Raw genomic sequence first — 21921 nt, forward strand, 5'->3', positions numbered from 1 at the left:
GACATATAAAATTTATTTTATTATTCATTTCTACAGTGTAGATGCTTTTTCTAGATACCATCATAAAATACAGCAGCTACATTTTCAGGCAGACACTTCCTGGTAAATGTTTTTATTTATTTATATATATATATATTTATATATATATATATATATATATATATATATATATATATATATATATATATATATATATATATATATAAAAACTTCAAATCACACATCGCACTCTGTATTAATAACTCTAATCTCAGGCCTCCTTTCATATTAATCACCTCAACTGGATCCACTTGGTACCCCAGTTTGGTCTTTTGCACTTTTTTTTTACTATTCTTTTGTTTCTGTGGATGTTTTTCTGTAGTGTTTGTATATGTGATAGATTTTATATACTTGCGGTTTGACACTGGTGAAACAGGTGGACATTTCAAATTCGCATCATTCTTCATTGATTATTCTGCCTTTCTGCAAGCACTTCGGCAAAACTCCTTTTTAACCATGTTGTGTATTTTATCCGAGGTGATTATTAAGTCCCTCTTTACACAGCCACATCTAGATTTGTCACGTCATTCAAAAGTGGACAAACACAGGCCAGAACCTGCGTCTTGTACTTGTGTGTGACATGTCGGATCTGTCCGCTGATTTATTTTTTTTTTTTAGGTGTTCAGGTTTTTAAATACACGTGTTTGTGTGCAAATCTGCATGTTTGTTGATGTGAATTGTCACTGTTATATATATATATATATATATATATATATATATATATATATATATATATATATATATATATATAAAAACAAACGGAGGGGGGGAAAAAAAACCAAATAAACTATTCTGTCTCTGCTCGGGTTTGTTGTATTAAAAGTAACAATGGATGGATAAAGAGTTGAACAGGTAGATCCTCATCAGGGTTGTGGCCCAGCAGCAGTAGAGACTTGCGTGGCCAGAATGTTGGGCGAGGGTATAACAGGAGAAGCAGCCATGTTGGTCATGGGCTGTGACGGCGACATGGATGTGATGCCTCCTAAAACACAATTGGACCAGAGCTGAACAATACTCAGGGTTTCTGCAGGTTTCATCAAGTCAAAATTCTGACTTTTTAAAGACCGTTTAAAGACCATTAAGAATAAAATTCAAGACTTTCATCACGACATCAAAAACACATTGTTTGTAACTGGCCTTAACCGAACCCTAGATTCAATTGTTTCAAGCCAAGTACAGTCGATCCCAGATAATTCGAGGTTCGGAAAATTTGCAGGTTCTCATTTGGAACCTCACTTTAGCAAGTTGTGGATTATCTTAAATTTCGCAGGAATCTGCAGCGGGACCGAATGTTCAGGAACGTTAGGAATAACATTTAAATGATTCTCTCCAATAACAGAAATGTAATTGTTGGTCTCATTTGTAATACAGCGATTTAAATTTGGACTAGCGAAAGAAAGAACTACATCACGGAAACTAGCGAACAAAATCGTTCTACGGTGATGCATGAGCCTTTCAATGAACATTAGAGGCAGCACTTCATTTACATCGGAAAATGAAGACTTTTTGAGGCCTAACATTTTTTACTTTTACATTTTAGACTTGAGACTTTAAGACTCTACAGAAAACCTGCCTTCCAAAGTTGAATTAAAAAGGAATCAAATAAAAAAAGAAATGTTACCAGTCATCATGCTGGAAGTGCTGACAGGAGTGGAGCCGGTGGAAAGTCCTGAAGTAGAGACCATCCTTGCATGATCTTTGACAATGGGATCTGTGAAAAACAAAATACTTGGGGTTTTTACACATTTTTCATCTCGAAATTCCAAACTTTTCCAGAATCGAATGTGTGTACATTTTTGCAAACGTATTGACTTTTTTTATATATAAAAAAAATCACATGTACATAAGTATTCACAGCCTTTAAGTATTCACAGCCACTAAAGGTGGAGAAGTTCTGGTACCTGGTGTCAACAGTGCAAAGTAATAGAGAGTGTGTTAGAGAAGTGAAGAAAAGAGTGCAGGCAGGCAGGAGAAGAATGATAGTGGGAGTGATTTGTGACAGAAGGGTATCTGCAAGAATGAAAGGGAAAGTTTATAGGACTGTGGTGAGACCTGCGATATTGTAGGTTTAGAGACAGTGGCATTAAGTAAAAGACAGAAGGTGGAGCTGGAGGTAGCAGAGCTGAAGATGTTGAAGTTTTCGTTGGGAGTGACGACGATAGACAGAATTAGAAACGAGTTTATTAGAGGGACAGCACATGTAGGACATTTTGGAGACAAGGTGAGGGAGGTGAGATTGAAATGTGCAGAGGGACATGGGGTATATTAGTAGGAGAATGCTGAGGATGGAGCCACCAGGAAGGAGGAAAAGAGGAAGGCCAAGGAGGAGGTTTATGGATGTAGTGAGGGAAGACATGCAGGTAGTTGGTTTGAAAGAGGCAAATGTAGAAGACAGGGGGGGTATGGAAGAAATTGATTTCCAAGTATCACTAAACTTGCACTTCCCCAATCGCCCGAAAAATAGCAGGAACATTTCAAAGAGCATTAGAGGTAGCATTCATGGACACCTAGAACAGTGAATTGAAGACTTTTTAAGGCCTAAAATTTAGATTTTCAAATTTTAGACTTTTAAAAACTTTTCCAAGACCCTGAAGAAAACCTGATGTATGTACCCGCATGCCCATATTAAAAATCAAGTGAGACTCACAGAAATATGGATGCTCCATGGCTTCCCGGGCTGTGAGGCGAGCTTGATGGTCGTAGCGCAGGAGCTTGTCCAGAAAGTCCAGTGCTTCAGTACTGACCAGGTGCTGGTTCTCACTGTGCACAAACCTCTCCCACCTCTTCCTAGAATGTCTGGAGGAATGAGAGCATATAGTAGGTAAAGGGGAAATAGCAGGTGGAAACTGGAAATTTAAAAACTAGAAGTTGTTGACCCTGAGGCTTCGGCAATTGTTTGGAACCATTGTGGTGCGCAACAAAAGTTTTCTGTAAAGCCTTTACACGCCAGAGGGTTTTTGAGCGTCCGATTGGCTATTCAGTTTAGCGAATGAGCACGGGAGAAAAAAAACTAAACACGCTTGTGTCTCGTCTTTGCAACTTGGCAGACTTGACTGAAAAAAGCAACACGGATCCGTTAGAAATGATGGCGGCAGGTGTAAACGCTGCTAGATTTAAATATTTATAGTTCTAGCTCTTATGGTTTACCAGTTTGGATGCAGAATAAAGACTACTGCCACCTGCTGGTATGGGCGATGCACCTGCCTAAAAAAAACCAGCATAATTGTCTGATGATGATGATGATTTAAAAATAAATAAATAAATAAATAAATAAATAAAAATAATAAAAAAAATTCCACAAATCGGCCCAATTACTCAGTCACCCAATCAAATAGTCAACCTCTAGTTCCAATCAATTGCAGACATCCCAGGGTCACCAATTCCTAGTTCCAAAATTTCCTCCACCATTTTAACACAGTACTCCTGATATCAACTCAGTATAAAAGATACCCATCTTTAGTATTAAATAAAATAAAATGGTAGCTGGAATGTGAGGGGTGTACTCACTTTTGTGAGTATATAAATACTCCAAAACGGTCAAATCTTACCTGCCTAAGATGTCATTAAACCGTGGATCAAGTTCTATGTTATATTTGTCGATATAGTCATATAGGTCTTCTGTGCCCAGAACTTTGGCAATTCTTACAAGCTGTAGAAAAAGAACTCAATTTAAGCATCGAAGTAAAAGTAATAGACCAATAAGAAAAAAAAACAAACAAACAAAAAGCACACCTGTCAACTATACATACATCAACTAGCTGTCTTGCAAGCATATTAGGGAAAGGCTCCTCCACAATTTTCAGTATGTAAAACTATTTCAAAATTGTAAAATGGTGTCTTGCTGGATTTATTATATGGTTTTAACTAGGGGTGTAACGAGTCACAGAATTCACGGTTCGGTACGTACCTCGTTTTTTTAAATTCACGGTCCAGTCTAATTTCTGTACGGTGTGCTCGTTTAATTTTTTTTATTTTTTTATTAAAGTTGTTTATTATCATTAGCAACATTTGTAAACAACAACGGTTTACATTTTTTAAACAATTTTCAATAAAAATAAAATTTTACTCTGCTTGATTTAAATAATATATAAAGTGTATAAAAATAAAATAGAATAAATCAAATGACTGCAATATACTTTTTATTACAATGATTAAATGTAGTAGCAATCGAATAAATAGGCACAAATTTAATTGGTTTAATAAAATTAAATAAATGTAAAAAAATGAAATGAAGTTTTTTTATATTGAATTTCTAAAGATATGATCTACTTAAATGTTCTACTTTTTTTTTAGCAAACTTGAACAAAAGCCTTCATTTAAGATAAAATGTATTTATTCAAGAGAAGCTTGCTCTGAGCTGAACCAAAAACGCAGAAGAATCATAGCTAGAAACATAGCTAGAGTGTCGTTTTTTTTACATTTGCACTATAAATCATGTTTCCAAAGGAAACTCAGATTGTAACTATGTTCCACATGTAAAACAAGGATTGCATTCGGTACAGGTGTGCAAAGTCCTGTACCGAAGTGGTTTTGTACGTGTACGTTACACCCCTACCATTAACATATAAAGAATTTTACCAATTATTTATAATTTAATCCTTCAAAAACCATGATGCTCAACAAAAAAAACTCAGGTGCAAACAAGGTTATCAGTCAGTGTGTGCGTTTACCTGCCGGCCACTCACCTGATCATAGTTATCATGTCCATGAAAAAATGGTTCTTTCCTGAAAATCATACTGGCCAACATGCAGCCTAAACTCCACATGTCTAAACTGTAGTCATACATCTGTCAATCACAAGAACAGAAGAAATATTCAATTAGGGCAACCTATATATATATATATATATATATATATATATATATATATATATATATATATATATATATATATATATATATATATATATATATATACACAGTACAGACCAAAAGTTTGGACACACCTTCTCATTCAAAGAGTTTTCTTTATTTTCATGACTATGAAAATTGTAGAGTCACACTGAAGGCATCAAGGGCTATTTGACCAAGAAGGAGAGTGATGGGGTGCTGCGCCAGATGACCTGGCCTCCACAGTCACCGGACCTGAACCCAATCGAGATGGTTTAGGGGTGAGCTGGACCGCAGAGTGAAGGCAAAAGGGCCAACAAGTGCCAAGCATCTCTCGGGGAACTCCTTCAAGACTGTTGGAAGACCATTTCAGGTGACTACCTCTTAAAGCTCATCAAGAGAATGCCAAGAGTGTGCAAAGCAGTAATCAAAGCAAAAGGTGGCTACTTTGAAGAACCTAGAATATGACATTTTTCAGTTGTTTCACACTTTTTTGTTATGTATATAATTCCATGTGTTAATTCATAGTTTTGATGCCTTTAGTGTGAATCTACAATTTTCATAGTCATGAAAATAAAGAAAACTCTTTGAATGAGAAGGTGTGTCCAAACTTTTGGTCTGTACCATATATAATTAATAAATATATATTATATATATATATATATATATATATATATATATATATATATATATATATATATATATATATATATATATATATATATATATATATATATATATATATATATGCACACTAATATATTATTAATGTCTAATGTTAATCGTACAGGCCTTTGGGGAAAGTGTTATGATCTGGGGTTGCTTCTTTGGTCAGGCTAGGTTCAGCAATTTTTTCAGAATTTGATCAGCTGACTATCTGAATATCCTAATATGAGTTTTTCCATCAATGTTTTTTTCCTACCCTGATGGGACCGGCATGAGACAGCATTTTTATACATGGGTTGGCAACCACAGAGTTGAAACCTTAACCCCACTGAGAATCTTTGGGATGAATATCATATACACTATATTGACAAAAGTATTGGGTCACCTGAACTTTCCTGTTATATGTGGTTCTTTTCCAAAATGATACCACAAAAAAGCTTTGGAGAGGAAGATCTCGAGTGGCCTGCTATCGAGCTCTGATCTCATCCCTACTGAACACCTATGAGATGAATTGGAATGTTGACAGCGCCCCAGGACTCCTTACCTTCATCAGTACCTGCTTTTCATAATTCCCTTGTGGCTGATGAACACAAATATCCATAAGCACAAGAAAATCTAGTGGAACATCTTCCAGAAGAGTGGAGGGAATTATAAAACCAAATTGGGACTAAATGTGGAATGCCATACTCAAAAATCACATACCGTACTTATGACCAGGTGACATAACATATGTATACACACGAGGTGGTATCAAAAGGTTTCAAGACGAGCTATGTTGAAAAGAAATTACATTATTTATCTGCATTTACACACAATCACCTTTAAAATAGTCCCCTTGCACAGCAATACAGCGCTCCAAGTGTTCCTGCCACTTCTGGAATATGTCCTGTAGGTCTTCTTTCCGAAGCGTATCAAGCACCTTCTGCGATTCTCTGCAATTGTGTCAAAAAGGCGACCTTTGACCTTCATCTTTGGGAAGAGGGCAAAATCCACAGGAGGCAAATCTGGCGAGTAGGGTCGGTGGGGAAGTGAGATCATGTTGTCAGAATAGCACCAGTTGCGTAGCTGTACACAGGATGATGTCTTTTGGCACACTGACTTATGAAGGTCGGTGCTCCCTGTGCCTGTGCGTGCAGCCTTGTGCTACCATCTGTTGGCGTGTTACAAAACTAGTCGTGAAACTTCTGGATACCACCTCGTAAATATTACAATTTACAACTTCCATTTTTGCAACAAAAGGCCAATTTCACCTTTCGTAAAATGCAACTCTTTAGGAATTTGACAGTCGGAACACTAACCTGGTAGTCAATGAGCAGTTCTGGTCCTTTAAAGTATCGGGAAGCCACTCTGACATTGTACTCCTGACTTGGGTGGTAAAACTCGGCCAGGCCCCAATCTATTAGACGGAGCTGAAAAACCGAACAACATACATAGCATGGTCTGGGTTTTAGAGAAACAGCACATGACGTCTTGGGAAATCAGTGATATCATACCATGTCATATTAAAGACCTCATGAGGCCTGAGCCTTTTGCATTCCTTCCAGTTATTATGACAATGAGCGATGAACAACCATGCTCTGGAGGACCAGTCCAGGGTGTGACAAGAACCACACTAATGGAACAAATGAGAGGTGGAAATACCTTTCTGTGCTCGTGATCAATCATAACATTGTGGGGCTTGACATCTCTGTGCATGATTCCCATACTGTGGCAGTAGTCCAAGGCCTAAAAAGATATTCGATAGATAAGGTACAATTTCAATGAATAAACAAACCAGTGCTTCTCATATTTCTATACTTTCAGGCTCAGCTGAGTCTCACTTCAAAACCTGACAGAAAATCAAACTCGGCACCTCTCACACAACCGAGTCCAAGTTATTGATAAGAAGGTCAAGAAATTTTCTACACCGGGAGCCGGAAAAACCATCGGTATCGGCGATAGTTTTTCCGGCTCCCGGGCCGCTGTCATTATGAGAGCGGCCTCTAGAGGCAAATCACTGACAATATGTTTTACACGCAGGACTGCACGGCGAGAGATATATATTTTTTATTTATAACTTATTAATTATATTTCTTAATTAATTCATTTGTATTTCATTTTGCACAGTCAGTACTTTTTTGTAATAATTTTTTTCACTATTTTACATGGAGTGTTTATTTTTTTTATCCAGTATCCATTTGAAAAACTATCGGTTGATTAATCAGCTATTGGCAAGTACGCTCCAACATAGCTATCAGTATCGGTAGAATCCACTAACGGCGACTTCTCTTTCATTCCCACCCATCTCTAGGCGCAAGAGAAATGTTATCAACACCTGAGCATTATTTCTATCCATGACATGGAAAACAGCTCACAATACATGTTTATAAGTATCTTCACACTGGCTAAATAACATTTTAATAGGCCAGTGATTAGGATTGCACAAGACATTGCCCGCTTAGTGCCGCTACCAAGTCTGGATAAATGTGTAAAGTTGCGTTAGAAAAGCCATCCGGCAGAAAACATAAGCAGATCACAAACCTGAATACCATACAGGATCGCTCGAGGCCTGGATTATCAACGACTGCAACAGGAATTATTAGCCAACAGGCTAGAAATTCGTTAATTCGAGGGACCGTGCAGACATTTTGGAGACGATTGAGAGGTTTGGACATGTGCAGAGGCGGGACATGGGGTATATCAGTAGAAGAATGCTGAGGATTTAGCCACAAGACAGAAGGAAAAGAGGAAGACCAAGGAGGAGGTATAGGGATGTGGTGAAGGAAGACATGCAGGGGGTTGGTTTGAAAGAAACTTACCCTTAAGATCTCATACATGTAGAACCGGATGTCATAGTCTGAGAGCGTCTGATACAATTGCTGTAAAATATAAGGAATAATAATAATAAAAAAAAATAACCTGAGCTCACCTTACTTACTTTCAAATCATGCCATTAATGGCTAGGTTTTAAAATAAGGAAACAAGAATTTCACCTTAAAGTCTGTGTTGTTAACATGTTCAAAAACCAGAGCGGGTGTTCGAGACTTGGGGAGGAAAAAAAAAAGAAAAAGAAAGGGTCTATTTAACATTTTTCAAAAAAGCATTCAGTACATTTCAATAGCTACTTATAAAATTATACATTTAGGTATAGTTCCCAACTTAATGGGGAACTGTTCCAATATATCAGACCACAACACATTCTTAAAGAATGATCAGTATGGGGGTAGTATACTGTAATTTGTTAATAATTTAACTCATTACAGTACATCATTTAGCAAACCGGAACAATTTACAGTACAGTAATGTTTAAAATAAACTGTACATTATATACACCGATCAAGCATAACATCTGCCTATTATTGTGTTGGTCCCCCTTTTGCTGCCAAAACAGTTCTGACCCGTTGAGCATCAACTTCTTCAGTAATTTGAGCTACAGGAGCGTGGACGAGCTCCGGTACGAGTGGGGGGGTGGAGCCGGACGAGCTGATGAGACTAATCAGTGTGCTCCGTTTTATTGTCTGGCGACGCAGATTCAAAAGCAGAGAGAAAAAGAGCTAAAATTGGGCTTTGAAACACAAAAAACAGGGCGGGAAACACCTCACCTCGCATTTATTCTCACGGCCTACGTTGGCCTGCCACACAAAACCTTCAATATTTTGACAATTTTGTCGTATCGTTATCATAAGTATGAGAAATCGAACCATCGCAACTCTGGAAAAACCTGTAGGAATAAATCAGTTGCTAAATCACCCCAGAACAAGATTCATTAGTTCACAGCAAATTAAACCCTGTAAGTGCATCATATTAATAATTATTGATACGAACCACTGGATCCTTAACGATGTCTAAAAGCGTGATGATGTTCGGGCCGCCTCGGAGATTCTCCAATATCTTTATTTCTCGTTTTATTTTCTTCTTCTTTACTGGCTGAAGAAAAAAAAGAAAAAAAAGAGAAAAATAAAGAACAGACAAAAGCTGAATCCAAAAACATTTCCCAATCCAGGCACTGATTGTGTTGCACTCGCCCCATCCTGTCTCCAGTAAAAAGCGAAGAATTAAGGGAGCCGTGGCTAATCTCCACAAGCATTTATCGCATAGCATAAAGGAAAGCTCTCATCTCACCAAATGTTATCGAATAAATCTGGAGCCATGTTGAGTTGAAAGAAGAATGCTCTCTTAAGGAAAAAGTCTCCCTCTCTTAATTTGGGTTTTTGCCGAAAGGATCGAGTTACAAATCTTTTTTTTTTTTTTTTTTTTAAGTTACAGTCCACAATACAAACAAGCTTATTTAGCAAAGATGCTCATCAGTGACCTGGAAAATGAGAGTTGGGATGGCATGTAATGTAAGAGGTCTAGTCTCTTCAGGTATATCGTTGTGCCAGTAAATTGAAATGAACTCCAAAAGTAGGCCTAAAAAGTGTGGAAAAGCAGTGCACCAATGTAAAAATGGGATGCTCGTGAATCCTCCATTAATTCATCCATCCATAACAAAAAAAAATACAAAAATACTAAAGTTTATTCAATAATCAATTATAAACACATCATACATCAGGGTTCCTACACACATTTTCACGTCAAAATCTCAAATATGCAGATGTTTCTACAGGTTTTTTAACGCCGAATTTAACATCTGGAATAATTTTAAATTCAAACATGCTTTACGTTACAATATCCACATAATCCCTGGGAGGTAGCAGCTACTGTAGCTCATACAAACGAACGCCAAACTACATTCAATGGGTATTTTATTAAAACCTCAATTCTAATAATTTATAAATGACAAAACACTATCCGTCCACACTAATACATTTTTCTCTCCGTTTTGGCCTTCTGTCCACACAGAGACGCTGTTTTCAGTCAAGGAATACGTAGCTTTTTTGGGGAAAATGTTATCCGAAGTGGATAAACTTGAAAACGGCACTTTCGCGTCGCAGTACGAATTCGGTGATTCATTTTTAGCCGTTGGCGCAATTTATTTTTTTATAGAGATGAAAAAGTAAATAAACAGCAGGCGGAAATGATGTAGCTAGAACATAAGCGAAAATTGTGGACGTTGCGCGTTTTTTTTTTCAAATGTATTCCGGTTGATCTAGATGTAGCCTTTGTTGTAAAAAGTCAGAACAGCGCAATAGCATGGAAACATATTTTTCAATATTTAGTGTTCAAATCGCTCAAATCAAATTCAATACTTCTCCAAAAATGCGTAGGAACCCTGATACATGATTACACAGAAGCCCCGACCAATAAAGATAACGGGATGTACTCACTTTGAGTATTTTAACGACGACTTTCTCGTTGTTTGTGATGTTCACAGCTTCGAAAACTTCACTGTATTTGCCACGCCCCAATTTGCGAACAAGCTGGTAGTCGTCTTGGTTCCTTTTAAAGACAAAAGCAAGAAGCTGCATTATAAAATGCAGCTAAATACGTGAGGTGAAATGAAAATGAAATAATTGAACGATTTTTATTAACATAATATTTTTATATTCAAATCAATCACGGTATCAGTTAATATCGGAGCACTAAAGATACCTCCGTAATTGGAAATCATTCAGGACTCACTTCTAGATTTACTAATCTAACATTAATTATGAAGGAAAAAGAAATAGTTTAGAAGCTTAAGTTGTGTGTGATCTAACTAAAGTAAACAATTTTGGTCGAAGTGTTTACTGTTGTGTTTGCATACGACTCATTGCATCAATCTGACCATGTCCTGCATATTGTTTAGTTTGTTTGTTTTTTTAAACAAAATCAATAGCATGATGGAACGAACACCCAAGCAACTTTTCCATCCCAGTGTACTACATCCTTATCACCAGCAACAAGCACCAGCAGGCTCACCCCCACTCCACAACATGCGACTCGTAGTCCCAGTACTCCCGAGGTCTCTGTGTGTTGATGTCTGGGTAAACCCGGGATCGGCTGGTCACTGGGTTAGACATTCTCAAAATGTGTGAATGGTTCTCTCAGTCCTATGAGAAAGGCAAGACTGGATTAAGTTAAAGTTTATCCAATTAACACCATAAACCAGTCATGGTACAGTCTGTACATAAGCATGATGACAAGCAGAATTGAAAAAACAGACTTTATAAATCCAGCATCGTACCCCGGACTGTTACATTGGATTAAAATATTGAAATCCAGCCATAATGAGGAATCTCAGAACAATTACAGCAATGCAGACTTAATTCTTCATAGCAGAAAAGGCAATTTCTCATTGTAATGTGAGGTTAAGTTCACCACGGATAACTGAAACCGACACACATGAAAATATACAGGCCTTTTTTTTTGTGGGGGGGGTTATGGGTGGTAGGGGGGGGCCCAGCTTGGTCGAAGCCCGGGTTACCAACGACCACCACAGGGATTGTTAGCCAGCAGGGCATGGAAATTGTGCTACTGTTGGCCGAAGGAGGAGAAGGAGAGGAGGAAGACGTCTACAGAGACAGCAGGGAAAGGAGAAGTGTAGGAGATTGGAGGTTTGGGTTGGTACTTCAAATGTTGGCACTATGACTGGTAAAGGGAGAGAGGGAGCTGATATGATGGAGAGGAGAAAGATGTGTGTTCAGGAGACAAAGTGAAAAGGGAGTAAGACCAGGAACATTGTGTGGATGGAAAGAGAAATGGTGTAGTGGGGGTGAAGAGAGTTTCTGAATGGGTGATAAACATGAAGGTGGTTGAAGGGATGATGATAAATATCATCATTGTCTATGCTCCACAAGGGGGTTGTGGGATAGAGAAGAAGGGGAACATAGGGTGATGTATAAGAGTGGAGGAAGGTGCACACCGGTGGACTATGTTCTATGTAGAACATGCAACCTGACGGAGATTGGAGACTGTAAGGTGTTGGCAGGGGCGGAGGAGAGTGAGGACTAAAAGAAGAATAAGATGGTGGAAACTGAAGAAGGAAGACTGTAGTGTGAGATTCAGGGAAGAGGTCAGACAGAGGCTCAGTGGTGGTGAAGAGGTGCTGGATGATTGGACAACTACTGCAGAAGTGATGAAGACAGCTAGAAAAGGGACTTGGTGTGACATCTGGAAATAGAAAGAAAAACAAAGAGATGTGGTGGTGGAATGAAGAAGTGCAGGAGAGCATAAGGAGAAAGAGGTTGTCAAAACAGAATGATGAGAAAAGTAGGCAGGAGTACAAGGAGATGTTGCAGCAGGTGAAGAAGGAGGTGGCGAAAGCCAAGGAAAAGGCATATGAGGTGCTGTAGGAGAAGTTGGACACTAAGGAAGAAGAAAAGGATTTGTAGCGATTGGCCAGGCAGAGAGACAGAGCTGGAAAGGATGTGCTACAAGTTCGAGCAATAAAGGATGAAGATGTAAATGTATTGACTAGTGAGGCGAGTGTGTTGAGAAGATGGAGGAAGTATTTTGAGCAGCCGATGAACGAGGAAAATGGAGAGAGAGAGAGAGAGAGAGAGAGAGAGAGAGAGAGAGAGGTTGGATGGTGTGGAGATGGTGAAGCAGGAAGTGGATAGGATTAGTAAGGAGTAAGTGAGAGCAGCGATTAAGATGATGAAGAGTGGAAAGTCGGTTGGACCATATGACATACCAGTAGAAGCGTGGAGATGTTTAGGGGAGATGCAGTGGAGTTTTTAACCAGATTGTTTAACAAGATACTGAAAGGTCAGAGGATGCCTGAAGAATGGAGAAGGAGTGTGCTGGTACCGATCTTTAAGAATAAGGGAGATGTGCAGACGAGTGCAGAATGAACGACAGACTGGTTAAAGGTGAAGGTTGGACTGCATCAAGGATCAGCTCTGAGCCCTTTCCTGTTTGGAGTGGTGATGGACAGGTTGACGGACGAGGTGAGACAGGAGTCTCCCTGGACTATGATGTTTATGGATGATATTGTGATTTGTGGGAGCAGGTTGAGAAGAGCCTGGAGAGATGGAGGTACGTGCTGGAGAGAAGAGGAATGAAAGTCAATAGTAGTTAGACAGTACATGTGTGTGAATGAGAGAGAGGGCAGTGGAAGGGTGCAGTTGCAGGGAGAAGAGGTGGAGGAGTTCAGATACCTGGGGTCAACAGTGCAAAGTAATGGAGTGTGTTAGAGAAGTGAAGAAAAAAGCGCAGGCAGGGTGGAGAAGAGTGATAACAGGAGTGATTTGTGATAGAAGAGTATCTGTGAGAGTTAAATGTAAAGTTTATAGGACTGTGGTGAGATCTGCAATGTTGTATGGATTAGAGACAGTGGTATTGAGTAAAAGACAGGAGGTGGAGCAGGAAGTAGCAGAGCTGAAGATGTTGGGGTTTTCAACTGGAGTGATGACGATGGACAGGATTAGAAATGAGTTTATTAGATGGACAGTGCATGTAGGACGTTTTGGAGACAAGGTGGGGGGGGTGAGATTGAGATGGTTTGGACATGTGCAGAGGAGGGACATGGGGTATATTGATAGGAGAATGCTGAGGATGGAGCCACCAGGAAGGAGGAAAAGGTGGAGGTTTATGGATGTGGTGAAGGAAGTCATGCAGCTAGTAGGGTTGAAAGAGGCAGATGTAGAGGACAGAGGGGTATGGAGACGGATGATCCGCTAAACGGAGAAGCCGAAAATAGACTTTTTTTTTTTATTTGCTTCAGTTTGAATGCATGTCTCCTATTTTCCTTAACATTTATGAATACTATAAATGCATACTTATTTTAATTAGCACATTCACGATTCAGCACTGGTTTGTTTTTTTTTGTAATAAAGTTCAGAACTATTTTACATGGAGTGTCTTTTTTTCCCCCAGTTGATTAATGGGTTATCGGCAGGTACGATCCAAACTGGCTATCGTAAAAAATTCACTATCTAACGTCCAGTGACGTTTATTTACTTTTCTTAGTTGCACAATTAAACATCAGAGGTGCTTGTTATGATGATCAGTTTTTTTATTAAATGGAGGGAAAAAAAATAAAACAATAACACCTTAATCACAGAATAGCAGACAAGCAAATCTGCCACTGTTCTCATCCTGATCTGCAACTTTGAAATAACCCTCTGTTTATTAAATAGTGCATTTGCATCACTTTCACCAGCTTTAAAGGTGTTACAATGCATGCTGTACCAATGTTTTAGATATCTGTCCACATAACTGATATTTTCACAAAACCAGTCACAAACTTCACTTTTTTATTATTACCATTAACACTATTTATAGTGTTAGATTTGTTTGGAAGTTAGTTGGTTGAACCTGCTTGCTAACCAGAATGGCTCAGAAACCTATAAAGTATGTGTTGTGTTAAAGTACATTACAGTCAGTCCTATAGATACAGTATGCCTACCTTAGAAATTATTATTTAAAAGTGCATTTGACCAATGAATCTGGCAAAACATCTGGAATTGATCCATATGGTCATTGCCCTAATACTCTAACCACTATGCTGATTAATAGGAACATGGAGCCATAGAAAGAACCAATTTTATAATCTTGTCCTGATGATTCACTGTAAATATGCCATAAAGTAGTCATCAAACATGCAGCATCCCCAGACCAGGAGAAACGCTACAGATACAAAAGACAGATGGTCCATTGTCAAAAGAAATCATTCCAGAAATTCCTGAGACTTGACTTCCAGTTACCTTGAAGGATGAACAGTCACTCAGTATCGCAGCTAAACTTGATATCACATGCTGTGGCCAACAATGTGCAAGTCACAAATCGTGCGCCAAGTGGAAGAAAAAAACAACACAAAACGATACTATATTGCCAAAAGTATTGGGACACCTGGTCATAAGTTTGGTATGTGGTTTTTGAGCATTGCATTCGACATTTAGTCCCAATTAACTCTAATAATTCCCTCCACTCTTTTGGGAAGACGTTCCACTAGATTTTGGAGTGTGTTTATGGATATGTGTGTTCATCAGCCACAAGGGAATTATGACAGGCAGGTGCTGAAGTAGGTGAGGAGACCTGGGGTGCAGCCAGCGTTCCAATTCATCTCAAAGGTTTTCAGTAGGGATGAGATCAGAGCTCTTCAGCAAGATCTTCCTCTCCAAAGCATGTAAACCAGATCTCCAAGGAGCTCACTTTGTGCACATGGGGACATTGCCATGCTGGAACAGGTTTGTTTCCAAGTTCAAGTGAAAGCAAAACTGTATTATAGCGCATCTAAAGACGTCCTGTACATTTGAGCGCCTCCAAGTTTGTGGTAACGGTTTGGAAAAGAACCACATATGGCAGGAAAGGTCAGGTGACCCAATACGTTTGGACTGAAGATCACAGCTGTTTTCAAGCCTTTCCTGCAATCTGTACAGTTCTACACAATGAAAAAAGTTCCCGAATTTAAATGCATAATTGGTGATCTGTGCCTTCGCATATCATGTTCAGGGAAAGAAATAATAAAATTGTTCTATTATTCAAAAAAAGGGGAAAAACTGCTCATTTGCGTGAATAATTTAATGCGGCACATACGCTTAGAATATACTTTATTACTGCTCAAAACAGCCTCTGTTCCTCACGGCATGGACACTCATTATCACTGCTCAGGAAACCAGCTTGAAACTGTTGCTTTGTGACCTCCTGCATTAACACACTGGAAAATGGTAAACTGCAAGCATATTAAGATGCACATGGTCAGCAACGATATTTAAATAGTGTGTGTGGCATTCAGGACATGATTTATTACAATTAACAGCCCCAGAAATGTGCCAGGAGAACATTTCCTACACCATCGCTAACCTGGACCACTCACACAAGATATACAATCCACCGAACTGCCACTTACAGTAGGTTTTATTCTTTACTGCACCATTTTAGAGAAGATGGTGAACTATTATAAAGTATGAATAAACAGACAGACGTTTCTCTGGCCGATGACGATATTTAGATGGCTGATATATACGATGGCGCCATTAAATTAAATTCCTAATTAATAATACGGAAAATTGCTGAAATTACATTTACTGAACACAAACTTCTCCAATCAGTGAACTGGTTACCAGGTTTTTGTACTACAGCTGGTTAAAGGCTCACTAACAAAACAGAATTGGAGAATTTGTGTGTCTGTTGCAGCGGCTTACTAGCTTAGCCAATGAGCACACGGAAAGAAAAAAAAAACCCCGCGGAACACGCTTGACGTCGCCGTTGCAACTTAGCAGACCTGATTGCGAATCCGTTAGTAATGATGGCGGCAGGAGGAAACCCCTTCTTGCTGTAGATATTCAGTTATAGTTTTTCCGGATTTCCCTGTTTTCCAAATACAGACTACTGCCCCCTGCTGGTAGGATAGAGTTATGTTCTCTCATGCAAGTGCAGAACGTAGCGCAGACGGTTTGGTCTATCAGATGCACCTGCCTAATAATCGGTCTAATTTATATGTATATACATTGCAACCTCGATACTCACAAACTCGATAGCTGGCGACTTTTCATTTGGAACTAGACTAAGAGTAACTCGCGAAAGATCTGATAGTAGAGAAGCTGCGGAGTAACATTTCAAAACAGAGTTTGTACTAATAAATTTACATCAAAATGTTTGAAAAACTAAAACGTACATCCGGCAATTAAAACCGTCCGTGTGGAAACAAAGCTAAAGGTTCGTTTGCTGTCCTGATGACCATAATTACTTTAAACCATGTACAAGAATATTTAGTCTTCATGTTGAGTTTGGTTTTACAAATAATAAACATACATTTGCATAAAGCATAAATATTTTAGCTACATTTTTATATACAGATGTATAGTAGATATTCTGTAAATGTTTAATTATTTATAGATGATATAATAATATATATAATAATTTAATAATATATAATATCTACAATTTAAATATCAGACTGAACTAAGTTAAATGAGGGATAAATTAATTATAAAATATTTTTAGATTAAAAATATTTTTTTTAATATAATAATATTAATTATAAATTACTATCAGTTTGAGGGGTAGTTAATCTATAACCAGGGATTTTTTTTTTCTCTTCACTAATATTACCTAGAATTTTTTTTTTTTTTTTATCATCATCTGCATTAATTTGCAAAGAGTTCTCACAAGATAGGTTTGAGAAGATGCAGATGATCACAGTTCCACCAAGCCCTTGTGTTTGTAGGAGAAAGAGCTTCAACACTCATGTGTCTGAAAGTCTTCTAAGATCTGAAATCACCTGTAGATTGATATTAATCTAATAAGTAAGATTTCTGCCAGGTCTTTGACTCAGACACCAGGTTTAGGTTGGTATCTACACAGGGTAAGATGAACAAGCTGGACTCCTGCTGCTTGATGGAGCCAGTTGAGAAATGGTGAGGAGAACTTCAGCTGGATGATAATCACCATGATCCTGTTTCGTCCAGGTCAAGAATTAGGACGGAAAAATCCCAATTGATAAAAAAGCAGCTCTTTTTCTTTCAGATAAACTTGAGGTTATCATCTACACCGTTTGGTTGAACAGTAAGTAAGAACCAGGACGGAGCCTCGGCTAAGCCGCTGCACTCCGCGGTATAAGCGGTGCTTGTAGCCCGAATGCTAGCGCTGAGTGCTGGGTTCAGGGGGGGCTCTGTGCGCCGTTCTCATGGTTCGCACGCTTGCTAGCTACACCGAAATGGTTTATCAAAATGGGGCAAATCCGAGAAGCCGTTTCACAAACTCAATGCAATTAAATAAAACTCCCGGTCAAACACAAGAAATATTTCAAACGAACACCATACATTACCTTCAGCCTCTGTGAGTCTGACAATATGGCGGGTCTTTTAGAAAGGCGAATGGGATGAGCTGGAAAAAACACAGGAGGAGAAATTCATCCGGGCCTGTTGGGGGCGCTGTCGCAGATCATGAAGCATTTGGGAAGACAAGTGGGCTTCAGTCATGTTTTGGCAAATGTTTTAGAGTTATTATAGTTGTACACACCTGTGCTGCACTTTATTTAAGTTGTACACACCTGGGCAGTTGTATATATATATATATATATATATATATATATATATATATATATATATATATATATATATATAAAACAGGCAGACAGACAGACAGACAGACAGACAGACAGATAGATAGATAGACGGACGGACGGACGGACAGACAGATTGATTGATTATTACCTAGCTAAGAAGCTTGAACTACAACATGCTTCATTAGTATCAAGACTGAATATACTGCAGGTCTGCACATCTCCCTTATTTTTAAAGATCGGTACCAGCACACTCCTTCTCCATTCCTCATCTTCTCACCTTCCAAAATCTTAAATCGTTAAACAATCTGGTTAAAAACTCCGCTGCATCTCTCCTAAACATCTCCACGCTTCTACCGGTGTGTCATCTGGTCCAACTGACTTTCGACTCGTCATCCTCTTAATCACTGCTTTCACTTCCTCCTTACTAATCCTATCCACTTCCTGCTTCACCATCTCCACACCATTCAACCTTCTCTCTCTCTGATTTTACTTATTCATCGGCTGCTCAAAATACTCCCTATATCTTCTCAACACACTCTTCTCACTAGTCACCACATTTCCATCTTCATCCTTTATTGCTCTAACTTGCAGCACATCCTTCCCAGCTCGGTCCCTCTGCCTGGCCAATCGGTATGAATCCTTTTCTCCTTCCTTAGTGTCCAACTTCTCATACAGCTCCTCATATGCCTTTTCCTTGGCTTTTACCACATCCCCTTCACATCTCCTTGTACTCCTGCCTAGGGTTTTCTCATCTCTCTGCTGATCTCAATTCCGTTTTTTCAACCTCTTTCCCCTTATGCTCTCCTGCACTTCCTCATTCCACCATCACCACGTCTCTAGTCTTCCTTTCTATTTCCAGATGTCACACCAAGTACCTTTCTAGCTGTCTCCTTCATCACTTTTGCAGTAGTTACCCATTCATCCAGCACCTCTTCACCACCACCGAGCCCCGACTGACCTTTTCTCTGAATCTCACACTTCAGTCTTTCTCCTTCAGTTTCCACCATCTTTTTCTTCCTTCAGTCCTCACTCTCCTCTTCCTTTCTTCTTCTTCTTCTTCTTCTTCTTCTTCTTCTTCAACTCCAAAACCATCCTACAGACCACCATCTGATGCTGTCTAGCTACACTGTTCCCTGCCAACACCTTACAGTCTCCAATCTCCTTCAGGTTGCATCTCCTACATAGAACATAGTCCACCTGTGTGCACCTTTCTCCACTCTTTTACGTCACCCTATGATCCTCCTTCTTCTTAAAATAAGTGTTTACCACTGCCATTTCCATCCTTTAAGCAAAATCTACCACCATCTGCCCTTCCACATTCCTCTCCTTAAGAGCATACCCTACATCACCTCCTCATCACCTCTGTTCCCTTCATCTACATGCCTATTAAAGTCTGCCCCAATCACCAATAGTTTATTCCTAGGTAAACCTTCTACCACTTCATCTAACTCACTCCAACCCACTTGTGGAGCATAAGAAGGAGCATATCAGAAACTCTCTTTACCTCCACTTCACTCTTACTGTACTCTTCCTTCAGAATCACCCCTACACCATTTCTCTTTCCATCCATAGCATGAAAGAACAGTTTAAACCCACCTCCGATGTTACTCGGTTATTTCCTTTCCACTTGGTCTCCTGAACACACAACATATCTATCTTTCTCCTCTCCATCATATCAGCTACCTCTCTCCCTTTACCAGTCATAGTACCAACATTTAAAGTACTACCCCAAACCTCCACTCTCCTACACTTCTCCTTTCCCTGCTGTCTCTGCAGACGTCTTCCTCCTCTCCTTCTCCTCCTTCTGCCAACAGTAGCCCAATTACCACCGGTACCCTGTTGGCTAATGATACCTGTGGTGGTCGTTGGTAACTCGGGCCTCGACCGATCCGGTATGAAATTCTGATTTGTGATCCGCATATTCGATTTGTCACATGTTTTATGCTGGATGCCCTTCCTAACATAACCCTCCCCATTTATTCGGGCTTGGGACCGGCATATACGGCATATATGTGGGGTTCGGGAGGTCATCTTTGAGCTATTAAGGATGGACTGGGTATACTGTATGCGCTAGTAACTGTGAGGCAGAAAGAGATGGAGCTTCTGAAGCTGACACAACACCTACAGTGACATCACTCCTCCCCACAACCCTTCTCTATGATCCTGAAATGTATGAATTTTAACAACAACGAACAAATGATCTCAATTCATGCATCGCTTTCACCATACTGTGAACAAATTGAGTAATATTCACACATTGGACCGCCTGGAGTGTTTAAAGGCTCTGGCATGGAGAAGCTGATGCTGGATCTGTAATGATTACAAATGTTGAGCTCAGTAGCTCCTACTTTTATACCAAAGACTGTAGAAAGAACATTTACTTATAATCTTATACTTCAGTGCTCATGTTAGTTCTCACTCTCCAGTGTTCTGTATTGTTGAAAGATTTATGATCAAACTCTTGATGTCACCCAAATGTGGATGGGTTCCCCTTTTGAGTCTGGTTCCTCTCAAGGTTTCTTCCTCATAACATCTAAGGGAGTTTTTCCTGGCCACAGTCGCCATGGCTGCTCATCCGGGATAAACACACACCATTCACCTTGACTGTTGATTTCTGTAAAGCTGCTTTGAGACAATGCCTGTTGTGAAAAGTGCTATAGAAATAAACTTGACTTCACTTGACTTGACACACACATCTATCTGATGAATCACACATATCTGATGAAATTCAATGAATCTGATCAGATTCAAAATATTTCTATTTCTGAAGCAAGAACAATGTTTTCATTTTAGTTTTTCTTACTAAATTCGTTACATTTATTCATAACAGCTGAAAAGATTGTATATTACAGTTTGATGATTGTAAGATATGTGTTCGACTCTTATCCTTCTCGACTTCTGGGAAGGTTTTCCACTAGGTGAGTCCAAGATGGCATCTAATGTGGCAGCCGTCTGTGTATCTTTCATTAACTTTTTGTTTGTGTTCCTATCCTTAATAGCTTAAAGGCACACAGAGTATCCGGACGGATACTCTGGACACTACATATGACAGATAATTATTATTGGAAATTGGAAAACAGACTCCTGTGCCCACATCAACAAGATCAACACTAGAATCCAGTTATGAGTGCAGATTCAGGAAAGAGCAAACCAAGCAATGTTGAGGCAAGAAAGTTGGGCTACATGCTAATCTAAAGGCTCAAGCAAATCATCTGCCTTAGCTTACTGCTAGCAAACAATCGACCCCTCAAAAACAAACTGGATGAACTCAGACCTAAGATAAGATCAGAATGTGAAATCAGAGACTGCTGAGCGTTTGTTTTTACAGAAACCTGGCTATCAGACAATATGTTTTTTTAAACGAATAAAACACTAGATTTTTATTTTTATTTGAGCAAAACATTATAACCAAACATTAACTGCTTTATTTTGGACTGAAAGTGCAATGTGCCAACTTACTTTCTCTAACAAGTTTTCTTGTTATTTTAGAAAAAACATAATCAATACAACATAAAAACCTTTTTTGGGATTAAT

The 21921-nt window shown here is 39.0% G+C and overlaps 2 protein-coding genes across 6 annotated transcripts in view; one reads left to right on the top strand and one right to left on the bottom strand.

Annotated features, from left to right (window-relative positions):
• Positions 1 to 18270, bottom strand: zgc:86598 (STKc_CK2_alpha domain-containing protein). 2 transcript variants are annotated; one of them, XM_046835250.1, is made up of 13 exons: positions 18148 to 18270; positions 11355 to 11485; positions 10781 to 10892; positions 9339 to 9440; positions 8507 to 8557; positions 8333 to 8392; positions 7176 to 7259; positions 6833 to 6943; positions 4725 to 4826; positions 3588 to 3688; positions 2687 to 2835; positions 1661 to 1750; positions 1 to 1021 (listed from the first exon to the last, which is right to left on the bottom strand). In XM_046835250.1, the coding sequence occupies exons 2-13, from the start codon at positions 11453 to 11455 to the stop codon at positions 903 to 905; spliced, it is 1182 nt and encodes a 393-aa protein (XP_046691206.1). In that variant the 5' UTR covers positions 11456 to 11485; positions 18148 to 18270; the 3' UTR covers positions 1 to 902. The 2 variants fall into 2 exon arrangements, with proteins under 2 accessions (XP_046691206.1, XP_046691207.1); XM_046835251.1 differs by lacking the exon at positions 18148 to 18270 and adding an exon at positions 15915 to 16058.
• Positions 17414 to 21921, top strand: part of si:ch211-133n4.6 (uncharacterized protein LOC797776 homolog) — a 15298-nt gene continuing 10790 nt past the window's right edge. For 2 of the 4 annotated variants that reach the window (XM_046835254.1, XM_046835255.1), the window contains exon 1: positions 17414 to 17885. The gene's annotated coding sequence lies outside the window, so the exon portion shown is untranslated. The remainder of the gene's footprint in view (positions 17886 to 21921) is intronic. The other 2 variants (XM_046835253.1, XM_046835252.1) reach the window with 2 other exon arrangements.

Source organism: Silurus meridionalis, chromosome 22 (assembly GCF_014805685.1).
Source record: "Silurus meridionalis isolate SWU-2019-XX chromosome 22, ASM1480568v1, whole genome shotgun sequence".
Classification (NCBI taxonomy): Eukaryota; Metazoa; Chordata; class Actinopteri; order Siluriformes; family Siluridae; genus Silurus; species Silurus meridionalis.